This window comes from Scardinius erythrophthalmus, assembly GCF_964197995.2.
Source record: "Scardinius erythrophthalmus genome assembly, chromosome: 15".
In the NCBI taxonomy this organism is placed as follows: Eukaryota; Metazoa; Chordata; class Actinopteri; order Cypriniformes; family Leuciscidae; genus Scardinius; species Scardinius erythrophthalmus.
The window spans coordinates 38,982,064-39,001,783 of record NC_138235.1 but is presented as its reverse complement, the minus strand read 5'-3'; the positions used below and the strand labels follow the sequence as shown (position 1 = coordinate 39,001,783).

At 41.5% G+C, this 19,720-nt stretch overlaps 1 protein-coding gene across 1 annotated transcript in view; it reads left to right on the top strand.

Annotated features, from left to right (window-relative positions):
* The window catches only part of LOC308703257 (uncharacterized protein), a gene marked incomplete at its 3' end in the record, with an annotated part of 44,817 nt that extends 35,852 nt beyond the window's left edge, over positions 1-8,965 (top strand). Inside the window, exons 10-13 of the mRNA XM_081386578.1 lie at positions 1,934-2,089; positions 4,312-4,380; positions 8,269-8,295; positions 8,400-8,965. Of these exons, the coding sequence (XP_081242704.1) occupies positions 1,934-2,089; positions 4,312-4,380; positions 8,269-8,295; positions 8,400-8,965 (818 nt within the window). The remainder of the gene's footprint in view (positions 1-1,933; positions 2,090-4,311; positions 4,381-8,268; positions 8,296-8,399) is intronic.
* Positions 8,966-19,720: the final 10,755 nt, after the last annotated feature.

Below are 19,720 nucleotides of genomic sequence, written 5' to 3'. Positions count from 1 at the left end.
AGTGAGTCTCCGTGAAGAGTCTGCCCAGGATTTCTAGATCGCCCAAAATGTCCGGGATTCGGCTTTTGTGTTCTACAGTTACCATTCATTATGTTTACTGTGGCGAGAAGGACGAGACTGAGGGCCATGGGAGAATGGCGCGAGGCTGGTGGCGTGATTAGCCTACTGATGAGCGACACCTGTGAGAAGCACCGGTCTCGTATCTCTCACGGATGAGCAGGAATTTTCTTAGCAATGTTAAAACGCACATCAACCGATCACTTGTTTAGCGTTCATGTAAACACTACATTCAGATTCACTAATCGGAATGAATTCAGTTAGATTGAAACAAAAGGTGTGCATGTAAACAATGAATGGCGACTGCCGAAAGCAAAAGCCGAATCCCGGACATTTTGGACGATCTCGACGGCCGGACATGTCCAGGAAAAAGAGGATGGTAACCCCTACTACTCAGCTTTCTCCTACTACTCAGCTTTCTCCACAGAACAAGAGCCTGCTAGCTTAGCTTCCAAAAAAAGATGGCTGACTCTATGTGTACATTCTGTGAGTGAGAACCCACCCTCTATGGGCGAGTTGAAAACATGCGGGACAGCTCCTCCTACTGGCTGTAGTCTTTAGTCTCTGGCCAAAAAATCCTCAGATGACGTAAAATGACGATTTTTGCGTCATGGCAGAATTTTTTCCAGACAAAAAATACATAAATCTCTTGTCTCAGGGGATATGAGGGTGGAAAGCACAGTAATTTGAAAATAGTACAGGTTTTCTACTAATACAAAGCTTAATGCTAAATCCAGAAGTATCCATTTAAAGTGGAAGAAGCGACCTCAGAAGCTTCTGACTCCATAGGAGGAGGTGGCGGGCGAGTTGTGACATGCAAGGGAAGTGTATGAGCAAAGGTCACTGTACTGGGTAGTGCATCCTGCTGAGCAGCAGCATCAAGCAAGGAAACTGCTAACAACAAAAGGTCTGAACACTGCTGAGAGTTTGGCAGCATACCAGGTGTTGTTTACACACGGAGCGTGCTGCTATGCCACGGCCACCTAGAGACTTGGTCATGGAGTCAGTGCTGAAACAGTCTTCATATGGAGGAAACCGGTTATATGCGGCTGAGTCTACCATATGCCCCAGGAGCCTCTGAAGGTTATTCAGTGGGACCCTTTCTCACGTCTAAGCACCGACCGGACACGTTCCAGTTAAACCAAGTCCACCTCTGAACTGGAAAAAAGCTCCTCAGTCCATGGACAAGTTACTCTTCTCCAGTTGATCTGAAGACCCAACTGGCTATGTAGCACTCGAGGGAGGGACTTGTACTGAGACTTCGACCCCTCAACGCAAGACAACAGGATGGCGTGTTTGCGGAGGAGTGGATATCTGATGTACGCGTCCTTCGGGTCGAACACTGCAGACCATTCACGGGGATGAGCATTAGTAATGTGTCAGAGGTACCCCTCTACACACTAATGGAATCCCAGGAACTAGAGCCAAACAGATATTTTAGAAACCTTAAAACCAAATTATTTATTTATAATTCATTCAGTAAAAGCTAGGGCAGATCTTTCCACAATGAATAAACACAATTTTTACAGTAGAATAAAATCTGTTCCCAAACAACGAAACAACAACTGTCCAAAGGGCTCTTTACGCTGACCATTTAAATCAAACCAGGCCGGGAGCGTGGCGATCGCGAGGCACAGGGGTTCCCTGGAGGCGTGGCCGAGTGCAGACATGTCAGAGTGGGGGATCCCAGAAGTAAAGTCTTCGCCACCGGCAGCATAACTCCTCCGACCCAAACAAGAAAGATTGCGGAAATCAATGCAAGACAAAACAGCAGCAGACCTTAAACTCTCGTTCATGGACTAGTGCGGAAAAAGTACTTTCCTGTCCAGGATGGGGATGACACCTTTTTCTCCCACTCTCTCGAGTTGTCTGGCAGGCGGCCTGGCTCCGGCATGGTGGCTTTCCGCCCTAGAAGGAATCAGCAAAAAGTCCTCAGCAAAAGCGACTACAGCGAGCGCTAGACCATCCGCATTGCCCGCTGAGGAGCACCCGCGTAGGGAAAGGAGATCAGCATCCGGACAGCACACCCATGGTAAGTTTCAGTCACCTTTTATAGAGCTGTGAGTTCATGATTATGATGATTGGGAGGTGTGGCAGCTATTCAGTCAATGGGGACCACCTGTAGTAGTCCATTACATACCACAGCCACAGTAGGTTTCCGATAAAACAATGTCAACAAACACACATGCTCATTATAAACACACATCACTCGTGCTCAATATCTTTACACACAGACACTGCACGCAGGATCTCACTGCAATCGAAATCAAACACACAAATTACAAAGGAGCCATACTATCCCTCAACCCACTTTACATTTCCCCATCTGACAAATGCGTACTGTGTTGTAACTTGAACGGAGACTTGAAAAAGGGCCCAAATCAAGCACACAGATTCCTGATGGTCTAACTCACTATAGTTTGAGTACAATGAAGAACAGGCCTCACTTGGAAGCCTATCTTCATATCGGCTGGAGGAACGGCTCGATCGCAACCTTCTATAGTAGGAAGCGACGACCGCACACACGGCAGATGCAATTCAGAACACAAATGTGTAACAAATAGCACTGCACATGGGCGGGTGCCGAACGAACTGAATCATATTAGCCAAGTTTGATGATACAAGAACCAGCTGAGTCGGTCGGAAGCACCTTTCAGAGCTACAACGGACCAACACAGGGGGCCCAAGGTATCAGAGACATACTGTCAGAGTGAGGCAGTGGGCTAGAGAACAGGGACCCAGCTTGGAAGGCCCCAAGGCGGCCCGAAGCAGGGTCTGAGTGATTAACACCTGTCTCTAGTTTTTGTAGCGGCAGAGAGTGTGTGAGAAGGCGTGACCGGGTCCTCGAATGCACTCAATGCCAGCTAATGAAGCCGAGTCTGTTGGTACGGGGAACCGCTGGATCAGCCAGGAGCACCATGTAGTGCTACAACTGAGCAATGCAAGAGAACCATGGATACCACAGACTTCTAGGCAAAAAACAGGGTCCCAGCTCGGAAGGCCCGAAGGCGGCCTGAAGCAGGGTCTGAGTGTGTAATTTGACACCTGTCTGTTCATGGCGGCAGAGAGTGCATGAGAAGGCGTGAACGGGTCCTCGAACCGCACCCAACTGCCAGCTGGCGATAGGGGTAGAGGTAGCTGAGGGGTGGAAGGCTTTACAGGTTTGCACACCGCCAGTCTGGCCCTCTTTGAACCCAGGAAAAGAGGAAACTGCTCTTTCTTTGAAGTGTGGATACCACCGGCTCCGCTGTTTTTGGGCGCCAACGGCGGAACAGTGACACACACACAACGAAGCCTCCACCTGGCCCTTCACCGGGGGGAGGGAGTGGATCTGACCAACTCCAAGAGCATCCTCCTCCATCCCTGAGAGGCTCACTCAGGAACGCTTTCGCTGTCGCTTGCGGGCTGGGCACCCCTACTGTGGCCGGTTCCACGCTGAGGCCTGGCTGAAGGCTGCTGTGGAGACCCGGCGGGAGCTGGAGCGGCGGCAGGGGGACGCCCTTGGCAACAAGCAGGCAGAAGAACTGCCACCGGCGGGGTGGAGGCAGCAGCGAACAGCTGGGGCAGAATGTGCCGGAAGTCCTCCATCTGCGCTTGGGCAGCAGAGAACTGTTCACTGCGTCACTGATTAGCCCAACCTGGGAAGCTGGGGAGACCAGGAACCGAACCTGGAGCATTCGCCAATTCACCCAGGCTGAGCCAACGATGGCGCTCCTGGACCACTAAGGTGGACATTGCCAGACTGATCGCGCACATAACAACACTCCTGTCCCAAAGGGCAAGGTCGGACGAGGTGCGGAGCTCCCCTATGAGCGCACGGCCTGGGCTACCATCGTGCATGTCCATGAGAAGACACTGTCATGTCCATGAGAAGACATGAGAAGTGCACCTGTGTCGCGACAGACCAGTTCATTGGAGGGATTGCCTCGCAATCCTTCACCGCTCCTCCGTCAAGGGTAGTGAGGGGGGAAAAGCCATTCAGGCAGTTTCTGGCAGGGAAAGGTGCCGTCCCCGACCTGGTAAGCTCTCTATGCACTTCGGGAAAGAAAGGCACTGGGGTGGCGAGCTGAGAACCAGCGCGGTCCATCCCGAAACACCAATCAACCAACCGAGACTGTTCGGGACACGGTGCATGATTCCACTTGAGCCCAACAGCCTCGGCGGCCTGTTTCAGCATAGCTGACGTTTCTGGATCTGATTCGGGCAACGTTACACTCTCAGCGGGAGATAACGCAGCTGTGTCATCATTTCCAGAGGTCAGCTCACCCTCCGATGCTGCAACCGACATCCTGCCCCCTGGAGGAGCCCCGAATAAAACAGCTGGTCGGTCCATTACAGAGGGACCAGTGCGCTCAACGGGGGGCTCCACCGGCTGCAATGTGATAGAGGAGTGAGGGTCCCACAGGGTTTGGTTACCGGCAGAGAAGCCTCACTTTGATCTTCTGATCACCCATCCCACACGGTGCCATAGCGGGCGATAGTTATATTCTCGCAATGAGAACATGAACTATCCACAAAAGCTGCTTCAACGTGCTGTGTATCTCTCTCTCTCTCTCTCTCTCTCTCTCTCTCTCTCTCTCTCTCTCTCTCTCTCTATATATATATATATATATATATATATATATATATATATATTTATATTTATATTTCCACAAACACGTGATACAACTATTGTGACCATCCATTTGGGGGGACAGGGAACGATCGCATCCAGAAACGCACGGGTGGAATGACATCTTGAAAAAATGCGAATGCATTTCTTTCAGGAAATGGGACCCATTACCAGTGCCAGAGCACACAGGGGAATGACCGCGGCAACACTGAACAGTGAACTGAAACAGTAAAGCACTCACTTTTCTGCCCTCTAACAAGCCATCAACAACACAGAAATTTGATGCTGTTAAAACAGCACTTGAGGGCTCAAAGCTCGTGATCCACCACTGCACTCATTGCTGTAGAACCACCAGCACTGAGAGAGTCTTCCTAGAAGAACACGACACACTCGCTCGTTGTAAACAACAGTACTCTTCAGAGACATCGAGACCGATCGGCTCCGAAGCGAAAGACAACTGGTGCGTGCATCCACTTTCGTATTTATACCCGTGCTGCGGGGCGGGGCATGTGATGCGATTCACGCACGCCAATGTCCATTGGCTTGTTTTTTTGCAATATAGAAGATGACAGGCTCCCTAGCGTGATCCCAATCAGTCGACACATCGACTACGTTGAACATTACAGACTGAAAGGGAACACTAAATTCACCTTACAGCGCATGCGTAAACCCTCATAAAAGCTCAATGAGATGATACAGACAGAACAAGACAATCAAGTTATCATACAATTCTTCTCACCATTATATGTTTGGTCTAAAACGCAACTGCTCTCATATTTTGCCGCAGGACAGCAATGTGAACAGTGAATTTTCTGTCATCTTTGCAGGACTGTGATATGAAGAGTGTGCAAAGTAACATATTTTAGCAACTGTGTGAAAGTGAATAGCACATAACGGCACAATACCGGTATAAATATGAATATATATATGGGTTCAATATGCCTCACTCACATTCATAACTAAACATTTTGACAGTCTACACTACAAAAACGTTGTTTTCATTGCTTAAAACACGGTCTCAGTGTGGGCGGAAGGCAAAAACAGAGAAAAAGATGTTTTCCAACGAAAACGTATTAGTGTGGACAAGGCCTGAATTCACAATCATGTTCAGCTCTTAGCATGAGCTCATTACCAAACGCACGTTTGACGGTAATAATGGGCTAAGGAAACCTGATCCAGTGTTTCCAGAGTCAGTGTCTCACACCTTTTTCCTCTCTTTCACCTCTTCAACAATCTGTCATGCCGCCGGATTGCATAACAATCCTCAAGGTTTACAGATGAAGAGCCGCCAGTAGGGCGTAGTGACAACAGGTGAGGGCGTCTTGTTGGTCTGTCCAACAGTTATTCCCAGACGTGAATGTCATAACGCAAAATAATACCATAGTGGTGTGAAATTCATGGCAGAACACCGGATAAAATACCGTTTCCAGCAAGTGTAATTCACATCAGACCAAAAGAACTGTTCAAAACAAACTTAAGATCTCACACGAGCAAACAAAACACACGAGGTGAACACAGAGATCCCGTCACTGACACACAACCAGAATTCTGACTATAAAATAAACTGTCTAAAAGGTTTCCTCACTTCACAAGGACAATATAGACAGCAAAAATAACACTTCTTTTTACACTGAATAATAATTATTACAGCTTTAATAAAAATACAACTTGACATTTCTGCTTTTAAACCCTCTGTTATGATTGTATCATACACTGTAAAAAATAATTCTGTGGCTTAGTAAATATTACAGAAATATTTAACTTTATTAACTTAATAAAATCTCTGAATATCGTTTACTTGATTGTTTGAGTTAAACATACCAAAATAATTGAGTAAAAATCCAACAGTTCATTTTATCTAAAATTTTGTCATATTTTAGTTTTTTTCACTAAAAGAATTTAGTATTTGACTAACCAATTATTTCTGTATAATATACTTAATATATTTGTGAAATTTATATCAAAATATTTGAGAATGTTGAATTAAACTGATCTGTTTCAAGAAACAAAAATATTAATATATTTAACACTCTTAATAAATTGAGTAAGTTTACTCAATTAAAATAATTCACCCCTCCCCCGCCCTCTGACATGACAACAACTCAACGGTTGAGTGAGCTCAGGCTGTTTGAACTCTCTCCAGTCTCCAGAACAACAGTTCTCCTCTTCTCTTCTCAGCGTAGCAGATTTGGTGCATTTCCTCTGTGAAATTCAGGTTTGTGAATGTTTTATTTTATCTATAAAATCATTACTGTGCTTTAAATCATTTTATTTAATGCAAAACAACATACAGAGGTGTAATATGTGACACCTAAACGAGAGTCGCACCGGTCTTTTCGCGTGATTGAAACGCCTTGCATAAAACACACGACTTTATTCCAAAAGATAATGAATATAATTAATTTGTATGATAAAATGTCTTTAGAACTGTACATTGTTTGTTTATTGGCAGGTTATGGAGTCAGTCGCTCGCAGTATCTTTCGGCTGTGAGTGAAACGCGCAGGACAGCGGTATGATGTTCGAAGTTCACCCGCAGAGCGCGAGTCCGTCTCCGGCACGAGAACCAGCACTGATCCGGTGGAGATGGGATACACTTGAATTAGGTTACCTGAATGTTTAAAGTCCACATGAAATCAAAATTGACCATATTTACTTTGTTTGCCTAAATTGATCGTTTTGTGGTGAACAATTCATCCATGCAAGTCAATCCACACAAAAAAAATTTTTGGCTTCGTAATCTTTAAACAAAATCTGAAAATGCCCCTCCCCTCTGCTTTGGAGGACCTTCCCTGATGACGTAAGTTTGAGGACTTGGGTTGTGAAACGCTTAACCACTCCCCTCAAACCGTTAGTCTGTTATGAGCAGAGATGGAGAGGAGGAGCGCTAGAGTAAAACCCTGCCCTCTGTTCAATATTCCGTTTCACTGGGAAATACGTCACAACACTGGAGAAAAGTCGTTTGCAACTTCCGGTTCACGCGGACTTTAAATGTTTAATTTTTACTTCTAAAATGTTTGTTAACTGAGTTTAAATGTAGGCAATATTGTATGTTAAAACAGTGTAAACTATGCTGCATTTCTGTAAGTTACTCATCGACAATAAAGGCCAATATCATGTATACTGGTGGTTGTATGGAATACTATTTTACAAAGGTTTAGAGGAAATAAAAAAGTTAATATTACTCAAAAATAAAAACAATTAAAATTACTTATAAATATTGTTTTTTAAATGTTTAAATGTTACATTATTTCTACTCAATTTTATTTGTTAATGTACCAGCTGCAGTTACTCAGATTTATTTAATTTTTTTTACTTGCATTTACTCAATACAGTATATTTAATTAATTTCACAGCTTTAAAATGTACTAAATTTTTTGTGTAAAAATGTTTCACCAAAAAATTTGAGTAAATAATAGTTAAACTTTTTAGAGTGTAGACCTCCATCGTACGTATATTTACTGCAATAACATTCTGCATTTTGTTTTACAAACTGACGGACGATCAACATTTCCATGATGCTGCCAGTAGAGAAACTCACTGTTAACCTGAAATTACTGCTAAGAATAATTCATCATTATATTGTCATCTGTGTCCACAGGGTTGAAGTTTGTGCAGAAGTTTGCAGGTACAGTGTGACTGACACAGATACACTCACAGTACTTTTGTTTATAATGTACACATGAAAAGATTGTGTTCTGAAGTTGATTGATAATGTCTGATCTCTCTCAGTGGATGTGACTCTGGATCCTGATACGGCTCATCCATGTCTGATCCTGTCTGATGATGGAAAACAAGTCAGGCATGGAGACATTTGGCAGAACGTCCCAGAAAACCCAAAGAGATTTGATAAATGTTTTTCTGTTCTGGCAAAGCAGGGATTCAGTTCAGGGAGATTTTACTATGAGGTGCAGGTGAAGGGAAAGACTGAGTGGGATTTAGGAGTGATCAGAGAATCCATTATCAGGAAGGAGGAGATTATACTGAGACCAAACGATGGATACTGGACTGTGGCTCTGAGGAATGAGAATCAATATTTAGCTGGTGATAATCAATATTTTATTTTCAATATAAAAAGTCCATCTGTCTCTTTATCTCTGAGAGTGAAACCTGAGAAGGTTGGTGTGTTTGTGGATTATGAGGAGGGTCTGGTCTCTTTTTATGACGTGGAGTCCAGATCTCATATCTACTCTTTCACTGGTCAGACTTTCACTGAGAAACTCTATCCATATTTCAGCCCAGGCCGTAATGAAAAAGGTAAAAACTCAAAGCCACTGATCATCACTCCTGTGAGATGAAACGAACAAAATAACATAAAATCTCAAAAGATTAACTATGGATGTGCTGTTTTTAGAATATGTAAATAAAAACCAAAAAAGAATTTGCACTAACCACAATCAAGACATTTTTACTTACAATTAGGGTAAACAGACCTACTAAGCTCAAGTAGGCTACCCATTAAGCACACTACCATCTTGGAGCTCAGATTATAAAAAGAAACAGCAATGTATTATCCTATTTGATGTATAAACCAATTGATGTGTTTGTTACTATATACCTCCTGTAATTTTAAACCAATCAGACCATTGCACACTGAGATATGTGTATCCATGTGTTCACACTGTCTGGCGGCTATTTTGAAAGCTGTCTGAAAACTTTCACCAGAAGAGGAGCCCCTTAAATATGCATTTTTTATATGTTTAAGCCTTTATTTTGAAGAAGTACATCTTCTTATTGCAAAATTAAGAGATTCATGTTTAGACTTTTGCATATTATAACCTGGAACCTGGATGTGGGAAATTATTACAGTTAGATCTAAAAGATAGTTTTAGCAACATAGCCCAGATGCTACGAACATAGCTAGCTTACTAGCTGTATAAGATTGTGTGCTACACTAATATATTACTTCACAGGCATTAATGGCTTGTACTTTAAAATCCATAATATTATAATTTTACATTTTATTGATAGTCTGTGGTTTTAAACTGCTGTAATTTTTAAAGAATTCATATTATTGTTAGGTGAGCTTAAAGGGTGCACTACTATGACAATCACACAGCTTCAGTGTGACATCAATTAGAAAAAGCATAATTTCATAGATATTGTCAATAATAGTTGTTCATATTAAAATTGGTATAAACTTAATACATTACCTAGATTATTAATTTAGCTAAATATTTTCCTTTAAATTTAATTTAATATTTATTAATTCAAAATTGTTTTTGCTCCAATTAAGCACAGTGTGCTCCCTTTAAGCTCACCCACATTGAACGTCTATGTAAATACTTCATAATCAGAATTTAAATATTAACTGATGGTTGTCACTATGTGAATCTTCAAAAAAATGATTAATAAACTTATTTTCACAGTCTTAGGATGACAAAAGCTAGACGAAACTATAGTGTATGCCTAAAGATGAAAGAGGCATGCCATCTATACAAAGAAGGAGCCATCAGAAACCTGTCGTATCTGTCCAAGAAGTTTGGAGTAGACAGGAAAGCTCTGACCCAGAGAGTTAAAGGGATACTCCACTTTTTTTGGAAATAGGCTCATTTTACAGCTCCCCCAGAGTTAAACAGTTGAGTTTTACCATTTTGGAATCCATTCAGCCGAACTCCGGGTCTGGCGGTACCACTTTTAGCATAGCTTAGCATAATGAATTGAACCGGACAGGACCATTAGCATCTCTCTCAAAAAAATTAAAGAGTTTAGATATTTTTCCTATTTAAAACTTGACTCTTCTGTAGTTACATTGTGTACTAAGACCGACGGAAAATGAAAAGTTGCGATTTTCTAGGCTGATATGGCTAGGAACTATAGTCTCATTCCTGCGTAATAATCAAGAAACTTTGCTGCAGTACCATGAGTGCAGCAGGCGTAATGATATGACGCAGCGCCTGAAAATAGTCCCCAGCTCGGTAGCCTATTATCAGGCGGCAGGCTCAAATGTTTAACTCTGGGGGAGTTGTAAAATGAGCCTATTTCCAAAACAAGTAATAAAAACTCAGTGAGTGTTTTAGCGCAATTTTCTGACGTCATGGGATCACAACACTAAGAGATAGTAAATCTTTTCCTGGATTTTTTTTGTGCGTTCCCGAGATTAGACCTTCCTTAACATAATGCCGAAAACCCGAAGTCTCTAGGTGGTCTGGTTGAGGAGTAGATAGAAGTGCAAGATTGGTGCGCACAGACAGAACAGAAATCATGAGTTAACAATCGCAATTTTGTCCGGTGGAAAATTGCGCTAAAAAGTGGAGTATCCCTTTAAATGTATAACCTGTTTGCATACTGTTTTTTTCTGTTTGTGCTTTGTTCTATAGTAAATGAACAAAATTAAACAAATTTTGAGTCTGTATCGTTCATATGTCGTTGAAAAAGTCTCTAAAATAGTTTTGGGCCAATGAGGACAAGTTAAATTAGACCACTGTATGTCCGCCCATATTATTAAAAACTAAAATGACCAACTGGTTACCAACACACGACTGTCGATCCACAACGTTGCCACGACGTCGCAGTTACTTACAACGTTAAAAAGTTACGTCGTGGCAACGGATCCAGGAATTTCACTTTTCCGGTTGTTACGTCGTCACGATGAAAGTTTGGTCACCAGATTACGTTGCAGTTACGTAACAGTCACGTATTTGTGTTAGCTGGGTGACGCAGTATAAGAACTAGTGATGGGATTTATGGCTCTTTGAGGGGATCCGGATCTTGGCGATCCGCTCCTTTCAAAGAGCTCTTTTGGCTCTTTTTAAATATTTAGTCAGTTTTAAGAAGCCAGCTTGGGGGCATCTCAGTTTATCCTGGAAATAATCACTGGGAGGAATGATGAGGTGAGATTTGTAGTCAAATAATTAAAACTCAGATATCACACACCAAAATCTGAGCTTGAATTATTCTGAAATATTGATTATTACCTCATTTGTGTGGCCGTTCAAACGTTATGTCAGGAAATAAGACACAGCCATAACATCTAAAGAAAACGGGTTATTTTATTCCTGACTGAGCCTCAAATGAGACACAGCGTTAATGTATATTTTTGTTCAAGAGAAAAGCAGTTTTAGAAACCATTCCAATTAATAAGTGAAATTGGCATAACAAAATAAACTATCAAACTGACTCCAATGAGTGCAGAAAACAAAGTAATAAGAGTCTTACAAAACAAAACAAATAAAAAGGTGGTTTTCACATTGATAATCTCAGAAACAAATAAAATGAGTGCCAAAAACAACGGTAGTGGCCTGTATGTGCCTAATGAAAGAAATAAAACAGCATACATGAGAAATCTGCACATTTCACCACATTAATACATTACAATACACAGTTTGACCCCTTCTGTTCAAGTCAAACAGTAACTACACAAGAAAAATAGTATACACGAACAAAGGTACAAATATTCTTTATAACTTATACATAAACACTTTAGGAGAATAAAATGATCAAAACTCACTCTTATTGAGACTTTGAAGCGCACAGAAAAAGCTCACGTGGCAGCTGGTGCACGTGCAATATCACGTGTGGCTGTTCTCCCCTCTAACACGGCATAAAGAACAATAATTACTCAAAGTTGCATTAATATATGAAATAAACCGTGTTATTTAACCTTTCAACAATTTTTTATAACATATTACAGAGTAACTCACGCTCAATCTTCCCCAACGTCTCTGTATTTCCTTTCCCCACGGAAGATCTCTCACGTGCAGGAACACCACACTCGTATAAGCAGCGAAATCAACCATACACTCGACAATATCACACGGCTGTTATCACCACAGATTCACAAGTCAATATCAAACTGGAAATGTTCTCTCTTTAACAGTTTAATCGACTATTTCTCCCTCTGTGTGACTCTGTCTCAAACTGCTCTCTCTTTTAGTCTGACGCGCTCTCTCTCATCTGCGCATGCACACACTCTTAAAGGGGACAGCGCAAAGCAAACATAAGGGCAAATCACCAAGGGAATTAATCAAATATCAGGCTATTCCTGCCCCGGTTACATTTGTCATGTGTGGACTATATTCCATCATCCCTCTGCTTAGACAGTGACATCACTATTTTGGATTTACCTTTAGTACAAAGTGTGTGTATGTGTAAAGCTACGTTGACTTATGTTATTCATACAATACCTACTCACAAATAAACATCAAAAACAAAGCCGGCTGCAATGAATTTCTGTGCAAAACAGCTTTTACTACAAACACTTCCACACAAGAACATTGTTATCACACAAGAACATTTTGATAGAAAACAAAAAATATTTAAAGTTTTAAATATATACTGTAGATAAAATTAGAATAAATTAAATGGAAATGTCTATTACTACTATTACTACTGTAAACTTTGCAAATAGGACATCAGCCCCTTCAAGTCTTAAATGAACAATAACAAAGTGGGCTGCAATGAATGTCTGTGCAAAACAGCTTTTAGTGAAAAATTTCTGTACAAGAACAGTATCACAAAAGAACATTTTGATAGATAACAAAAAATATTTAAAGTATTAGACATATACTGTAGATAAAATTAGAATAAATAAAATGGAAATCACATTATGAAATAAATGTTTTTCTCCAAAACACGCTGGCCATAATTGTTGCCACCCCTAGAATTTTTTATGAGAAAAATATCTCTGAAGTATATTCCCATTAATATTTACATTTTTAAGCACACCAGGGTGACTAGGAACATGAAATTGTCCAGCTATGACTTCTTGTTTCACAGGAGTTTAAATATGAGGAAAGTCAAAGGCCAAATTCCCTTAATCATCCATCACAATGAGTAAAACCAAAGAATATAGTTCTGATGCGCAGCAAAAGATTGTTGAGCTTCACAAAATAGAAAGAGGCTGTAAGAAAATATCTAAAGAATTGAAAATCCCCATTTTGACCATCAGGACAATAATTAAGAAGTTATAATCAACTAAAGATGTTATGAATCTGCCAGGAAGTGGACGTGTGTCTATACCATACATGGGCAATATACGGCCCGGGGGCCGGATCGATGCACTCCCAATTTGGACATTCATTATTTATATGAAAACCCCAAATCGCACGAAAATCGCACACAAAACACATAATCGTACAAATACTTAAATCGTGCATTTATTAGCTTCTTGTTTCAGTGAAGAAATGTCACTTTAGCTTAGTTATCACGCATGTCCAGAATGAGGAAGGAGAGGGGGTAAAATCTTTGCGTGGCAGGGGGAGCTGCCACTAGACCTGTCACTCAACCCGTCACCTCTAGGGGCAGCTGCCACTCGACCCGTCACGCATATATGCGCCTGCCACTCGACCCGTCACCGTTAAATGCGCCTGCCACTCGACCCGTCACGGATATATGCGCCTGCCACTGCGTTATATGCGCCGGCCACTCGACCAGTCACGGATATATGCGCCTGCGACACTGTGGCCACTCGAACTCACACAATATGTAAGGTTTAAAAAAAAAAAAAAATGCAGTGCGCGTCTCGTGGCTCTATTAGCATCGCTCCGGCCATACCAGCCACAAAATCTCTCACTGTTTACATCTATCAGACACTCCTATTGATACACAAAAGCACACAGACAGTGCAATACAGATCTTATTTACCTATTTCTCATTTAAATCTTATATTCTTTTCGCTCTTTTTACCCGTATGGGAGCGCGCGCTCGTGGCTCTATTAGCATCGCTCCGGCCATACCAGCCACACGATCTCTCACTGTTTACATCTATCAGACACTCCTAATGATACACAAAAGCACACATACAGTGCAATACATATCTTATTTAACTATTTCTCATCTTAACTTTTTTAATAGTTGCTCTTTTTACCCGTATGGGAGCGCGCTCGTGGCTAAGCGAAGCGTCGCACCAGCCACACGATCTCTCACTGTTTACGGCCACTACCAGCCACACGATCTCTCACTGTTTACATCTATCAGACACTCCTATTGATACACAAAAGCACACAAACAGTGCAATACAGATCTTATTTACCTTTTTCTCATCTAAATCTTATATTCTTTTCGCTCGTTTTACCCGTATATGGGAGTGCGCGCTCGTGGCTCTATTAGCATCGCGCCGGCCACTACCAGCCACACAATCTCTCACTGTTTACGGCCACTACCAGCCACACAATCTCTCACTGTTTACATCTATTAGACACTCCTAATGATATACAAAAGCACACATACAGTGCAATACATATCTTATTTACCTATTTCTCATCTTATCTTGTTTTTTATTTGCTCTTTATACCCGTATATGGGAGTGCGCGCTCGTGGCTCTATAGCATCGCGTCGGCCACTACCAGTCACACAATCTCTCACTGTTTACATCTATCAGACACTCCTAATGATACACAAAAGCACACATACAGTGCAATACATATCTTATTTACCTATTTCTCATCTTATCTTGTTTTTTATTTGCTCTTTATACCCGTATATGGGAGTGCGCGCTCGTGGCTCTATCATCGCGTCGGCCACTACCAGCCACACAATCTCTCACTATTTACATCTATCAGACACTCCTAATGATACACAAAAGCACACATACAGTGCAATACATAATCTTATTTACCTATTTCTCATCTTAACTTTTTTATTATTTGCTCTTTTTACCCGTATGGGAGCGCGCTCGTGGCTAAGCGAAGCGTCGCACCAGCCACACGATCTTTCACTGTTTACGGCCACTACCAGCCACACGATCTCTCACTGTTTACATCTATCAGACACTCCTATTGATACACAAAAGCACACAAACAGTGCAATACAGATCTTATTTACCTTTTTCTCATCTAAATCTTATATTCTTTTCGCTCGTTTTACCCGTATATGGGAGTGCGGCGCTCGTGGCTAAGCGAAGCGTCGCACCAGCCACACGATCTTTCACTGTTTACGGCCACTACCAGCCACACGATCTCTCACTGTTTACATCTATCAGACACTCCTATTGATACACAAAAGCACACAAACAGTGCAATACAGATCTTATTTACCTTTTTCTCATCTAAATCTTATATTCTTTTCGCTCGTTTTACCCGTATATGGGAGTGCGGCGCTCGTGGCTAAGCGAAGCGTCGCACCAGCCACACGATCTTTCACTGTTTACGGCCACTACCAGCCACACGATCTCTCACTGTTTACATCTATCAGACACTCCTATTGATACACAAAAGCACACAAACAGTGCAATACAGATCTTATTTACCTTTTTCTCATCTAAATCTTATATTCTTTTCGCTCGTTTTACCCGTATATGGGAGTGCGGCGCTCGTGGCTAAGCGAAGCGTCGCACCAGCCACACGATCTTTCACTGTTTACGGCCACTACCAGCCACACGATCTCTCACTGTTTACATCTTTCAGACACTCCTATTGATACACGAGAGCACATGGACAGTGCAATACATATCTTATTTACCTATTTCTTACCTTATCTTGTTTTTTATTCGCTCTTTTGACCTGTGCTGCGCCAGCCACACGATATCTGACTGTTGCAGCTGCCTGATACTCAGATAGACATGTGATAGACATTTAAATGTCAATGTAAAGACACGTTTACGTGCGGATAGAGGTCCTGCGGCGCGAGGAGTTTAGCGCGGCGCGGGCGCGTCCAGTTCGCGCGAATGAGGCGAATTGGCTAACACAGATAATGCATATCTGTCTTTTCTCCGGTTCATTTCACTGTAGCTCAGCATCGCGATGTAACGTTGACGTTATTACTTTAACAGCAGCAGTAAAACTGTTTCTACCGTGATGGTTTAACTTTGCAATCAATCCGTGGTTCAGCAGAGCCTGATATAGAAGTAGCCTAGCCTATTAAACTAAGCGCTGTAATGTGAACCGTCAGTGCCATATAACAAATAAATATGAATAAAAATGTTTCAAAACATCCCCCCCCCCTTCTGTTTTTTTTTTTTTTTTTCACAAATCGCACCCTGATAAATAAGCTATAAATGTCTAGCCTACTCTTTAAACAATTCAAAACGAAAAGAAATAGGCTATTCTCAAATTATGGAATCCATATTCAATGAGCATTTCTCTCCGCGGGTTCACTACAAAGATGGTGTCCTCAACTTGTCCACTGACACAGAAATCATTTTGGGAATGGGTGGGGGTGGGGGTTGTGTCACCCCGTTACTTTGAAATGAGCCACCCCCACCTAGTGAACACAGGTAACATCGACGAACCCCACCTTCAGATGCTACATCTGAGTTTTTTATTGGTTGAATTGGATTGGCATTACATCCAACAATCTAACTGGTTGACAGCAACAAACAATGACGATGCATTTCAAGGCTCACGGTGATTTTCCATCTACCGTTTTTGCGTAAGTACACCTGTTTTTGATACAGCTAGATATTTTGCATGCAAATTCGTTATTTACACATTTTATAGACACCATATATTTAAACTTGCCACTGATTATCGTTAGTTGCTTTAGTTAGTCGCTACTAAATGCAAAGTTTTTTTTAAAGGTTTTAATGACTAATTACTAATAATAATAGATATAATTACTCATGAAAAACAAAATGTATAATAAGCAGTTTCTAATAGAAAACATTTGCTCAGTCTTTGAATGTCTTGTGTTTGAGGAAAAGCAGAATTTAACTGATACAGAAGCATAAAAACGAAAGTGAAAATACCAGGACTGTCTAAAGATGAAAATATGAATCAAATTAATTAGAAATTATGCTACAATTAATGATGATATTTTAGCATTACATTAATGAGAAAAAACAATTTTAATATTTGCTCGGGTAAAAAGAGCAAATATTAAAATAGTTAAGATGAGAAATAGTTAAATAAGATATGTATTGCACTGTATGTGTGCTTTTGTGTATCATTAGGAGTGTCTGATAGATGTAAACAGTGAGAGATTGTGTGGCTGGTAGTGGCCGACGCGATGCTATAGAGCCACGAGCGCGCACTCCCATATACGGGTATAAAGAGCAAATAAAAAACAAGATAAGATGAGAAATAGGTAAATAAGATATGTATTGCACTGTATGTGTGCTTTTGTGTATCATTAGGAGTGTCTAATAGATGTAAACAGTGAGAGATTGTGTGGCTGGTAGTGGCCTTAAACAGTGAGAGATTGTGTGGCTGGTAGTGGCCGGCGCGATGCTAATAGAGCCACGAGCGCCGCACTCCCATATACGGGTAAAACGAGCGAAAAGAATATAAGATTTAGATGAGAAAAAGGTAAATAAGATCTGTATTGCACTGTTTGTGTGCTTTTGTGTATCAATAGGAGTGTCTGATAGATGTAAACAGTAGGGCTGTAACGATACGCGATATGAAATCGAAATCGCGACACTCGGATCCACGATCCTGTTTCGCGGTGTGAGAAGGCAAAATCGCGACACACCCCTTCCAACTCTCAGAGTAACGGCCGTTTCACACATACTCCATTTGCAGTGCGTATGCGGTGCATATTTTTTACGTAGCCTACCCATATTAACAGGTTAGAGCTTTCACACTGCACGCGGTTGCCGTCCGTCGATCCGTTCCAGTTGCGGTGCGTATACAGCAGTGCAGCGATCGTTTCCGCAACTTTTGTGCTGCACGCGCTGAATTAAAGTGACAGCGCATGGTTCGTGGTCAAAATGAAAACAGATTGACAATAAATGCGATTAATTCAATAAAATGTAGTAATCTCACCATAAATGTATTTAATTAAATAGGCTACTATCTTTTTCACTTTAAGACTGGGGAAAAGCAAGAAAAAACACAATTTACCTCAACTTGGAAGGTTTGATTGGTGGTTTGCAGCACAGGCAGTAAGCCTTTGTAAATGTAAGAGAACTTGATTGAAGGAGAATTTTCAACATGCTCGAATCATCACCACAATGGAGTTTAGTTCTGTTTGTTTTTCAACAGTATTTTGTTACAAAGAAAACAGAAGTGTTATAGCTTTGGCTATTTATTTATTTTATATATGGCTATTTATATTGTTAATAATTTGCATAGTTAATCTTGTTCTTTGGTGTTCAGTTTGTAAAGGTTTTACAAATGTTATTTAATAAAAAATATTGTTTTAATAAAAATCATACTTACCCCCCACGCCCACCCCCAAAAAATCGTGATACGAACCGAATCGTGGGTCAAAAATCGTGATACGAACCGAATCGTGGGTTTGGTGTATCGTTACAGCCCTAGTAAACAGTGAGAGATTGTGTGGCTGGTAGTGGCCGTAAACAGTGAGAGATTGTGTGGCTGGTAGTGGCCGACGCGATGCTATAGAGCCGCACGAGCGCGCACTCCCATATACGGGTATAAAGAGCGGGTATAAAGAGCAAATAAAAAACAAGATAAGATTAGAAATAGGTAAATAAGATATGTATTGCACTGTATGTGTGCTTTTGTGTATCATTAGGAGTGTCTAATAGATGTAAACAGTGAGAGATTGTGTGGCTGGTAGTGGCCGTAAACAGTGAGAGATTGTGTGGCTGGTAGTGGCCGGCGCGATGCTAATAGAACCACGAGCGCGCACTCCCATATACGGGTAAAACGAGCGAAAAGAATATAAGATTTAGATGAGAAAAAGGTAAATAAGATCTGTATTGCACTGTTTGTGTGCTTTTGTGTATCAATAGGAGTGTCTGATAGATGTAAACAGTGAGAGATCGTGTGGCTGGTATTTGCCGTAAACAGTGAGAGATCGTGTGGCTGGTGCGACGCTTCGCAATTAGCCACGAGCGCGCTCCCATACGGGTAAAAAGAGCAACTATTAAAAAAGTTAAGATGAGAAATAGTTAAATAAGATATGTAATGATGTTTTATTAACAAGGTTCGGGAGGAGCACGTTCAGATAATTAACACAGGTGGAGAGCACTCAGCAATCAATGGTAAGAGGTGTATATATACTCAGCAGTCTCACCTCATTCCATTGACAGTTTTTGCAGCATCCCTCCACCACCCCTTCTCCACGCTTCTAGTCCTAAACACTTACATACGGGGGGAGTACTCTGGGTTCGGGCCGAACTCCGAGCTCGGAGCCCTCCCTCCGGACAGCACGCCAAATACGCATTAAACTTTACCCCTTCAAATTATATGTAAGTGTGAACTCGT